A 12,389-nucleotide genomic window follows, 5' to 3' on the forward strand; every position below is an offset into this window, starting at 1 on the left:
GGTACGTCACGAGGACGCACGCTAAAAAGGGATTTTTCGAAATTTTTTCCCACGGGGGAGATGGACAGGATTAAGTCTTAACACTTCCAGTGTCAAAATGGAACTGTTACGTAACAATGGAATTGTTAAGAGAAAGCGACATGCAAGACGCAGATGCAGATTTTTTTCGTTTTTGAAGAAAATCAAACATATTTTTAGATTCATCTAAAAATTCTCTAATTAATCTGGAAACAGGAGGACCCAATTCTTGCATTCTGTGAAAACGAGTAAGGTACCCTAATCTTAATCTTCGGTATTGTTACTTTTGCCCTAGCAACGCCGGGTCCACCCGCTAGTACATCAATAAATCTACGTGCAGATTACAACGTGTTTTTGAGTTTCTCGCTCAGATTTCGAACACTAATCTACAAATTAAATTTATTTCTCATAACAGTGCGAAATTAATTTTCTAATTGTCTACATCGCGTGAATCTTCATTAAATAACAGGTTACCACAAGAAAAAACCAATATGGAACGTATAAAGCAAATAACTCATAAATTCTAATAAACTTTAGTGATTGCCAAGTTGCATTTTAACAAACAATTGTTTGTTAAAGTTGTCTTTCAAAATGAAAATCTTCTGTGGAATTATTAAGTTTCATGTTTCGAAGCATTCTTTATATTTGAAAGACCAGAAAATATGGAATGCAGAGAACTTCCCATCTGAAATGGTTAAATGCGAAATTCAATTGAAATTCTAAAAACTGTGTTACTCAATTTTCTTGCAAATATTACCTTTATTGGAAACTTTTTTGTAATCTTAAAGTAATTTCTGCAGGACAGACACAGAGATGCTTTGCCGAACCTTTTCATAAAATTCAAACTCTAAAAAGTTATAAATTTCTATTATTGTATTATAATTACACAAACACATAATAAACGATTTACTACATCTATATATATAATCGAGATAGGTTGATAATAGTAATAATAATAATAAGCGCAGAGCCCAAACGGTTAAGAGTTGAAAGTCAAAATTTGGTACACAGTTAGGGTACGTCACGTAAATGTACACTAAGAAGAAATTTTTCCAGATTCTCCCTCACAGGGAAACGTTGTTAACATATACCCCGCGGGGTAATGTTAAAAATGAAAATTTTAACAATGGAAAACAAGAAAAAGTGACTTGCAAGATTTACGGGCGCAGATACCGTTTTTTGCGTTTTTGCGGGAAATAAAACATACATAGACACATATAAAAAATCTCTAACAATTCTAGAAACAGGGAGAACTAATTCTTGCATTCTGTGAAAACGGGTAAGATTGGTTATAATGTAATAAACTTAATCTTCGCTATCGTTACTTTTCGCCCGAGCAACGCCGGGCTTATCTGCGAGTAAAGATATATTTTAATATATCAAACCTTTAATTTCTGTTCCAATCCAAGATCGCACTCAGCAAATCTTCCGATATCTTGAAAAGACGTTTCCATCTGAAATAAGAAATATAACGCATTTAAAAATATCTGCAAATGTAAACGCTGGAATTTCGATAATAATACTTTACAGAAGATGTGAAAGCAGATAACAAAAATCCGATTAAAATACAGACAAAAGTAAGAGTAGCACAGAGCAAAGAAAAGAAAACTTTCAACTCGAACTTTACTTCAGAAAAGTTGAAAATGAAGTACGTTAGATTCGTTTCCATTAATAAAGTACCATACATTATTGTGAATACGTAATTGAACGGTCCGTTGAGTTGATTGGTAAAATTCCAAAGTTCATCGTGTTGCGCTATAATTTCATTCAGTTGAGATTTCAAATTTGGAATGTTCTTGTTCAGCAGATACAAATTTTCTGATACTTTTTCGAATGCCTTCAGTAAAGTAACATAAAGCAAAACGAGGAACGTAACGATGTACACTACAGCGCCAACGAGCAAAGTGTCGCAGAGACCAACTTCAATTAAGCATATAAATGGTTCATATTTAAAAGACTTTCCTTTTTCTAATGCCGGATAAAATAAAACAACGATTATACATTCAATAAATATCGTAAAAGCAACAGTTACAATTACTGCGACAAGTCGCACAATATTAATAGTAGCATATAACTGATATTTAGGAAAACAATATGACGTTTCTAATTGTATTCTTGGATTCAGTTTCACTCTTTTGACAATACTGAATATTGCAGCCACGGCCATGGTGATACTCGCAACAGATACTCTGACAAATATGTCATATTCGTATGCCGAGTACCAGGAAAAGGAAAGAGTTACATCCGATACGTAAGAAATTGTCATGCATATAAGAAGAAAGGAATGCATCCAATAAAGGCATTCAATAAATGAGACGTAAAAGTTAAAAGGTATTCGGAAGTGACTATCAGTGTTTAAGACACAGTTGCAAGGAATAAAAAATTCCCAACCGTAGACTATTGAAATTTTAGTAAATGAAGAGAGAAAACAACGCAGACATATTTCGTGCTTCTGTTTATCAACTGCTGGACTTACACTTAAGATGATTCTTATCATACTTTTTAGCTGTTGTGCGAATTAAGCGAATTAAGTTATTCTTAAATAAAGTATATAATTTCATTAAAAATAATTACTCTCAATCAGTTATTTTCTTACATAAAAGTAATTACAGCACTTTTGTGTAGAGGACACACTGACTGCTAGCATCGTAGAACAATTATACTGCGTAGCAACTTACATAAATGTTATATATTATTATCACTTATATATGTATTGATTTACTTATATAAATGAGATTTATATTTTACTGCATCAAAATTCCGTTTCAGGAATGCTTTAGAATGGAATTTTAATGCAAAATTTTCCGGAATATTAATGTTTTAATATACATGATCGTTAATTAATGTTTATCTATCGAATAAACCAATAAGAAAGTTTGTATAAAATGCAGAATGCACTTATGTCTTTATGCACTTTGTAGGCAGATAGACGTGTTTAAAATAAACATCGTGTTAAGTGAAGGCGAGAGGGAGGTGGAGGTTTTCAGACACGCGTATGACCGAGATACTGTAACTGTTATTCGATTTCTTTCTATTTTATTTGATCGCCTATGCATCTCTGACTTGTCGATGTGATAAAAGATGGATGTTTCATAAATAAATTTATAAAACAAACGATTATTTTTTCGATTTTATGTAAAAGCTTTATTTTTAGTCAGAAAATGTCCAAAATGTTACACTTATAATAGTGGTTTATTATGATAAAAAAGGAATAAATCGTTTAAATACGCGAATTATTAAAATTTAAATAAAATTTCATTGATGAAAATCTGTCCTATTATACACGAGTGTCGACTGATAAATGATAACCGAATCTTATACAAGTAAATCAAGTGTGAGATTTCTCGCTCTATTTCGAATTTTGATATTAAGATGTTAATTAATTTCCCCTCTTTTCTCCGAGTTTTCTTCAGAGAGGTCATAACTCTTTTGTATCTCCTCTACGCTGCGTCACAGAGAAAAGAAAAAAGAAAACGATCTTTTGCCCTTACACACTGACGACCGAAACTGACCGAACACGGACTCAGGGTGGACAATAGGAAACGGCACTGAGAGACGACGAGGAACGCCGATAGAGAATTCATTCATTATCCATTCATCAAAAAAATTAATATTCGTAACTAACCCTTTTCGGTACAATTGAAACATTCCATTATGGAATTTAAAGGAAAGAGAATGGAAAGAATCCAGGCGTGGAAAACATGTGTTTTTAACTTTAAATATAATAAAATTTACTTATATTTACGTAAAATGTTGATAATTTTCTACTTGTGAAACGGTTTTGTTACAATTAAATCATCTTTACGAATAACACTAAATAATACGTTATCTACAATGACTCGTGTTCTTTTATTTCCGTTTTAGTGCTATTTATTATGTATTAAACATACTTTCCTAGATTATAGCATCATAATGTGTGTCAAAACTGAAAATTCTGATAATTTGTAAACGCAGATACTCTCTCATAAATAAACATAATCTACACTCTTTATATTTCACCTCAGTCATTCACAATTGTACTTTCCAAAATAAACCTATTAAATTTATAAATTTTTGAACAGAAAGAAACGTTTATCGCCCGTATTTCGTATATCCAATATTTGTGTGGAAATATTATTTTAAACATCAGAAAAATATAAATTTTTAATATCGAAATACAGTAGAGCGTCGGTAAGTGGAACCAATTAAGGACTGGGGTCCTTCCAGTTAATGATTTGTTCCAGTTTCCGACTTTGTACGAAAAAATACATTAACCTGTCCGATGTTCAAATTTTTCTCCGTCGCGTATCGCTTCCTGTTGAATTTTTCTCCGTTGCGTGTCGCTTCGTGTTGAATTTTCGTCGATTTTAAGCCTAACGAAAGTTTTTATAATAATCATCGAGGCTATCGTATCGTTGAAAATTATTTCTGCATTTTGTACAAACAAAATAAATATATTAAAGAATATAAAAAACATGAAAATTATACTTTAGAAGTAAATTTAGTATCAAAAACATTCGATTCGGCACGACACAGTCCGATTGAAAATCGTTCCACTTTCCGGTTATTCCACTTACCGACGTTCCACTTATCGACGCTCTACTGTATATGAATATTTTTATATTTGAATATTATATTTTAATACGTTTATCTTCCTTTACTATGTATTTTTTTTTAAAAACATTAAATTTTACCAACAAAAAACAATGGAAGTAAGAACTGCGCAGAAAGTGACAATGAATTATAAGCTCTGTTCTAGGAAGGTTTGTATTATACTAATTTATTTGTGCATATTATTATCTAGTACTTACGTCGAAACATTTATTTTTTAGTGTTTATAGGAGTGTTATTTAGACATCTCTGCCGATATAGTGCTATTACGTAGAACAATGTCGAAGAACAATACGAAGTTCTGTTACCAAGTAGTCCCTTTATTAGCAAACTAATTCGGCGATAGCTTTTATTACATTTTAAATATAATTAGATGAAATTAAATGGAGGCAATAATAGAAATAATAAGTAGAACATGGCAACACGAATATATAAAACAAGTAATATTAGAAAAACTTTATGATTTAACAAATTGTTTTGATTATTAGGGTTAGTGTTTATATGTACCGTTATACTATAACTTACTACGTTTACTGTACTATTTATTTTAGAATAAGTAAATCACACAACGGCCATTAGATTACTGACGTAGACTGTCGGCTTTTCCGGATTTCAGCGGATCGTCTCAGGGAGGTTGGGCTTCTTTTTCTGATGCAAACCAATGATAAATAGAATAACCAATCCGATCAAGCAATAATTAAAGAATTTACGTTTTAATTTTTGTTGCTACACAACATCCCTTTAGAATTAGAAACAGGGCTCTTACTACCTTTCTAATAGTTACTTTTGCCACTACTGTAAAACCAGCACGATTAAATTTGACTGATTTTCTTTCTGTACTCATTATCTCTGATGACTACGATATAGAAAGACACTTTGTGATCGAAATAAAGTGATTTAGGCTGAAAATTATTTCAAGATTTTAAATAAAAGTAACATGCTGTTTTAACGTTTGTTTATGTTATAACTCGAAGATTCGACTTTCAAACCTTCAAACCTTCAAAAATGTAGGGCAGTTGGCTGACAAATTATGTCTAGACTTGTCAGAAATAATGCCGATTCGTGGCTCAAACCTGTCTCGTTGTAGAAAACACCAATAAAACTCTAAGAAGCATTTCAAGAACTGGGCCGTGTTCAGTAACGCAGAACAACTAAGAATTCTAAGTGTCTTAGTGGACGGAGCTAAGAATATTCTGACTTGTGAGCCAACGCCACCTAGTTGGCGTTGTCTGAGCATCATTAAACGACTATTCTTTCCGTACGTTTCTATATTTAACGGTTGACTCAACGGTGAGAAGAAGACGTTTCTAAATGGACCGTCGAGTTCTCCGTTGAGACTAGTGACGTCAGCGCTGTTTTACCGTTGAGCTCAACGGTCTCAACGACCTGAAAGACCGTTGAGTATTCAACGAATTGACATGGCAGCTTCCACGAAAAAGTGAATTTGGCTTATAAAAACTATTCATTCGCTCTTGCTGTGCTTGCTGTAATAGCGGACAGATTAATGAACGATCTGTATATAATATTACATGTGATTGCACGATTGTATTGGATAATTTGGTCAATATTGAAATATTAAGAGTTTTTTCATTTGTCCAAAATTGATTACGACTGATATTTGGCTCTCTTTAAGTCTTCGTAATGATATAAATATTCAAGAAATTAATTAAAATAATTAAAGAAAGACCAAGTATACTAGAAAATGATACAGATAAAAGTTCATTTGAATAAAAGAATTTATTCGAATAATGGATAAGCGAGTTACTTTAATTATTTAGCGAAACAGTCACAACCGTTGCTTTCTTTTTAATTCAGTCGGCCATCATGAAAAGTGCCCTTTCAACGGAAACATTTCTTTTTTCTACGAAACGTGACGTCAGATCGTTCAACGAAGGGACTCAACGGAAAATTCACTGTTGAGTCAACCGTTGAATATAGAAACGTAAGGAATGACGTCGCTAGTTGAAGTTAGCATAGATTAAAGAAGCTGACTGAACTAACAAGAATTCTAACGGTGGGAGGAGTCAAGCCAACGCCACCTAGGAATATTCCTAGGAGGCGTTGGCCAATCAGTAGTTAGAAACGAGTTAAACATCGCAGAACAACTACACTTAGCAAGAATTCTGCGTTACTGAACACGGCCCTGTAAAAACTAATTAACGGCAAGAAAGTATCTTATAGAATATAGACACACCATAGAAAAGAAGAGTTTCGCGAAAATATTTTTTATTGAAAATTGGGAACAAAGACTTCATTCTTCAGAGTAGACGAAGCCTACAGCGACAACGGAAAATCAACTGTTAAATCGCTACCAACTCTTTTTTCTTCAATGTAATCGATTAATAAATATTTTACCGTTTGATTTTAAGTGATTTGCACTGAATAAGAAAAAATGTCACTACTTCATATGAAGTACTCTGCATTTTAAACGTTTAGGTCATGCCAGTAGTATGAAAAGCCATCTGGTCCATCCATCTAGATTCCATTCTTTTTATTTGTAAACACTATTTGTTGCAAGTCTCAGGTCCAAGACATTTTTCTTGCCAGTTAAAGTCTATCTGATTGTCGCTGTTTTGTTAATCTTGGTTAAAGTTTAATTTTTAGGAATTTTACATTTACATTATTATTTAGGGTTTTCCAAACAGTCGTGTGCGATACTTCGGTTTGTAGAGCAGCTTCAATCTGTCTTGATGACATGTTTTGTTTGTTATTAATTGAAAAACTTGGCATCTATCTCTGTCAGTCAGTTTGTTAGAACTACTAGATAGTTTAATCTTTCCATACAGTTTTTTTTTTTTTTAATGTAAAACATTCCATGAGCAAATATAGAACGATTCATACTGCTACTTGTCTTAGTGACTTGCCAGATCCATGTAGTTAATGTATTTTATGAATCTCTCGTTCTGTTAGACTGCAACCACATAGCATTGTTTAATATCCTTTCAAAATTTCTGAACATATTAGCGAGGTTGAAACCGAAGTTTTAAACACGAAAACGTGTACGTCGGACGTTCAGCGCCGCTTTCCTGTAAGCCTAGAAGTTTGACAACGGCGTTTGAAAAGTCAGTGGAATCATGCTCGACATTTCAAACGCCATTGTCAAACTTATAAGCTTACAGGAAAGTGGCGCAGGACGTCCGACGTACACGTTTTCGTGTTTAAAACTTCGGCCTCAACCTCTTCTTTTAAATTGCCATTCTATTTGATTTCAAAACTATTACTGCCCTCTATTGTTAATAATAAGAAAAGCAAGTTTAATTATAATATATCTTTTGTAATTTTTATGCCTGTCTTTATAATTTTATTACAGTATTTGTGTATTTAATTCTATTAAAATGTATTTTTAAATCTGTAACTATAAGTAATTGTTTAGGTTTTAACAAAAAATTAAAAAGCTTCTAAAAACAGGTTTGTTTATACTTTTGCGTTTTAATTTTTTAAGTAAATATAATTATAAAATATATATATTATATTTACTTCATTACTGGGATAATGATATAGAGTGAAAAATGCGCTATATCATAACTGCGACAGGTAGCAGATAGCACTTGCCTGCGTAAAACCGAAAGTGTAAGCCCCTGAAAAATCTATAAATACAGTATTTAACTTATCACGTGTAACATCTCGGGTTTTTTTTATTTCTGAATAATATACGTTTTTAATTTTAAAGTGACTTTCAGTAGCCGAGTTGACGAAAAGAAGAAAAAAAAAAAAAAAACAGAACACCTAAAGTTGGTCGTGTATTCGGGCAAAGTCATCTGCAGTTTTCTGGGTTATTTTCAGGTTACTAACACGTAAATAGGGAACAGCTGCATATAACAATCATCCAGGAATGCATTTCGCTCACGTGTCTCGTTGCCATAACCAAATAAACATAACTAATTTTAATAACCTTTATATAAACACGATATTTACGATAACATACTTCCCACGTAGTTGACACAATCTGTGGCGAAAATATAAACACTTTTTTATCACATGAAAGCGATTATTCTCTTATCTTTACAAGAGATTTTGGCTACAATTTGAAAAATTGTAAATTTATAAATGTCGACTGTCATTTGTCTGTTTACTTTTCTTTAATCTGGAAATAGACGAAAGGCGAAAGAAGATATCAAAACCTTAGGAGAAAAGATTCCCAGATTAAATGTACCAACTTCTGATTCAAACCGTATGTTATTTGAATTTAAAAATTTTCTTACGATAGGTTTCAGACCGTCACAACCGGATTGATAAAAGAAATGTGTGATCAACATAGGCCGGGACTACTACTAATTTGAGGTAGAGAACATATATTTTAAATTAAATTAAAGACCAACAACTGCCGAATTATCGGGCTAGCAAATGGCTATAGTAATATTAATAATTTAAGTTAATTTGGTACTAGAGTTAGGCGTTAGGCGCCATCTCTTGCTAAATTTAATAATTAGAATTTTAATTAAATTATTTAAATAAATTTAGGCTTAACTGGAAGAAAAGAATCGGCCCGAAGCGGGATTCGAACCCGCAACTTCTGCTATCCGTGCAGACACGTTACCAGTTACGCTACCCGGACCTTCGGTCCGATTCCCCCTTCCAGTTGATATAAGATTACCGTACGACCATCGACGGCTATTACAATGCCGGCTGGGGACACATTAATTGCCCACGTCCTCCCAAAGGCACTCAACCGGCCATCGCAAACCCCGGCAAGACGTATACATATAAATAAACAACAACTAACCCGTTATATATAAAGACCAGCCGTGTCCCCAGCCGGCATTGTAATAGCCGTCGATGGTCGTACGATAATCTTATATCAACTGTAAGGGGGAATCGGACCGAAGGTCCGGGTAGCGTAACTGGTAACGTGTCTGCACGGATAGCAGAAGTTGCGGGTTCGAATCCCGCTTCGGGCCGATTCTTTTCTTCCAGTTAAGCCTACATTTATTTAAATTATTTAATTAAAATTCTAATTATTAAATTTAGCAAGAGATGGCGCCTAACGCCTAACTCTAGTACCAAATTAACTTAAATTATTAATATTACTATAGCCATTTGCTAGCCCGATAATTCGGCAGTTGTTGGTCTTTATATTTAACGGGTTAGTTGTTGTTTATTTAAATTAAATTAATTAAATCTTGGTCTAAAAATTACAGCCCGACGATGTGACAATTAATAATTTTACTTAAACAAGTTTTATATAAAGTCTTTCGTACGTTAAGGTTAGCGAATTCGATCACTTGCAGGGTCTTCACGAGCCATCCAACACGGACAACTTCTCAAATATTAACACATAGGAGACCAGTATTAATTAATTAGCAGCCATCTTTCCTTCCAGGAAGAGATCAACAACAACTTACCTTCGAATTACTTCAACCCTGTTCAGCAATACCCTTACTCTTATCGGACCAGTGATATAGTGGCATTTGAATAGGAAAATTACGTAATACGGTTACCGGCAAGCACAACATAAGTCTTAATGAGTTTTTGAAAGTGTCAACTTTAAATTTTAGGTCGGTTTTTTTGCACGAAATTGATTAATTAGCAGATTACCGTTTGATATTCGGGTATAAATGGAACAGTTTTTTAGAATTACCAATAGAAAATAATATAATATCTGATAAAATAAGGTATTATCATTTCAACTCCACTTTACTTAGCCAGTGAAATTGTGCAATTTAACACCATCCGAGTATCTCGATATACGTCACAAAGGAAGGATGAAATACCGAAATACCTTATATAGTTTTTGTCTCAACGATTGTTATATTATAGTATTTGATTTACATAAATACAAAGGTTATCTTAGTAAAGGTTAATCTACCCGGTGGCCAATCAAACACATTTTAAAATTTCTTTATTCCTCTACAGTACGTATGTTAACAAATTTTAAAATGTCTGAGTTTAGTCATTCGGTGTGATAAACTATTACAAAACATAAAATAACCTTTGTAAATATAAATTAAATACTATAATATAACATAATATAATGGTTGGAAATAGGTAATAATCTAATAAAATTAATATTTGCAGTTGTTTTTTGTTTTGCTCAAGTCACGTTGGGTTTACCTGCTAGTCACTTCTTAACGTTGAGGGGTGTGTAATTTTGTCATTTGTAATTATAATTCAATAAACTATTACAAAATTAATAACAATTGTTTTAAATTGAAAATACGTAATAATGACAGAAAACAATCGATTATGTCATCCATTGTAAACGATATTCAGCACAATACTATTCAATACATATATTTCAATTTATATGTCTAATACATTTCTATTTACAGGAGAGAATTCCGTTCAAAGTTTCAATCATTATAAATGGGCTATTACCTGACTTTAAGATCAATATATAATACAACGTTTCTCGACAAATTACAATTAACAACAAAGTATTTTAAAATGAAATTATTTCACAGTTTATTTCAGATTCTTCGTCATACATCGTTACATAACTGATTCATATAATTATTATGTCTATATCTACAACTGTTATACGTATACGTCAATAAATCTACGTGCAGATTACACCGTATTTTTATGAGTTTTTCGCTTAATTTTCGGGTACTAATCTTAAAATTAAATTTATTGCTCATAACAGTGCGAAATCAATTTTATAATTGTCTGCATTGCGTGAATCTTCATTAAATGGCAGTCGCCATAAGAATAACACCGAACATCAAACGTTTCAAGCAAATAACTCATACATTCTAATAAACTTTAGTGATTTAGATGTTGCATTTTAACAAATAATTGCCGTTTAGAGTTGTGTTTCTGTGCAGTTATTAAGTATTATGGTTCGAAGCATTCTTTATATTTGAAAGACCAGAAAATATAGAATGCAGAGAACTTCCCATCTGCAATGTTTAAATGCGAAATTAGATTTAACTTCTAAAAACAATCTTACTCATTTTCTTGCAAATATTACCTTTATTGGAAACTTTTTTGTAATCTTAAAGTAATCTCTGCAGGACAGACACAGAGATGCTTTGCCGAACCTTTTCATGAAATTCAAAATCTAAAAAGTTATTAATTTTTTATTGTATTTTTATTATTAGACAAAAACATAACAAACGTTTTACTACATAAAGATATATTTTAGACATATCAAACCTTTAATTTCTGTTCCAATTCGAGATCGCACTCAGCAAATCTTCTGATGTCTTGAAAAGACGTTTGCATCTGAAATAAGAAATTTACACATTTAAAAATATCTGCAAGTGTACAAAAACTTGGAATTTTCGATAATAATACATTACAGCAGATGTGAAGGCAGATAACAAAAATCCGAGTAAAATACAGACAAAAGTAAGAGTAGCGCAGAGCGAAGAAAACAAAACTTTCAATTCGAACTTTACTTCAGAAAAGTTAAAAATGAAGTACATTAGATTCGTTTCCATTAACAAAGTACCGTACGTTATCGTGAATACGTAATTGAACGGTCCGTTGAGTTGATTGGTAAAGTTCCAAAGTTCATCGTGTTGCGCTATAATTTCGTTCAGTTGAGATTTCAAATTTGGAATGTTCTTGTTCAGCAGATACAAATTTTCTGATAGCCTTTTGAATGCCTTCATTACAGTAAAGTGAAACAGAACGAGGAACAAAACGATTTGTACTGCCAAACCAATTGCAAAAGTAACACAGAAACCTACTTCAATTACGCAGATAAATGGTTCATATTTAAAAGTCTTTCCTTTTTCTAACGCCGGATAAAACAAAAAAGCGATTATACATTCAATGAATATCGTGAAAGTAACAATTATAATTATTGCAAAAAGTTGTAGAATATTGATTGTAGC

General features: G+C 32.4%; 1 protein-coding gene across 1 annotated transcript; it reads right to left on the reverse strand.

Annotated features, from left to right (window-relative positions):
- Positions 1 to 568: 568 nt before the first annotated feature.
- On the reverse strand, positions 569 to 12,054 carry LOC136969489 (uncharacterized). The gene is made up of 4 exons (XM_067263655.1): positions 11,850 to 12,054; positions 11,704 to 11,772; positions 776 to 865; positions 569 to 703 (listed from the first exon to the last, which is right to left on the reverse strand). The coding sequence occupies exons 1-4, from the start codon at positions 11,988 to 11,990 to the stop codon at positions 632 to 634; spliced, it is 372 nt and encodes a 123-aa protein (XP_067119756.1). The 5' UTR covers positions 11,991 to 12,054; the 3' UTR covers positions 569 to 631.
- Between the last annotated feature and the right edge of the window lie 335 nt (positions 12,055 to 12,389).

Source organism: Centruroides vittatus, unplaced genomic scaffold (assembly GCF_030686945.1).
Source record: "Centruroides vittatus isolate TY-2023 unplaced genomic scaffold, ASM3068694v2 contig_1793, whole genome shotgun sequence".
NCBI lineage: Eukaryota > Metazoa > Arthropoda > Arachnida > Scorpiones > Buthidae > Centruroides > Centruroides vittatus.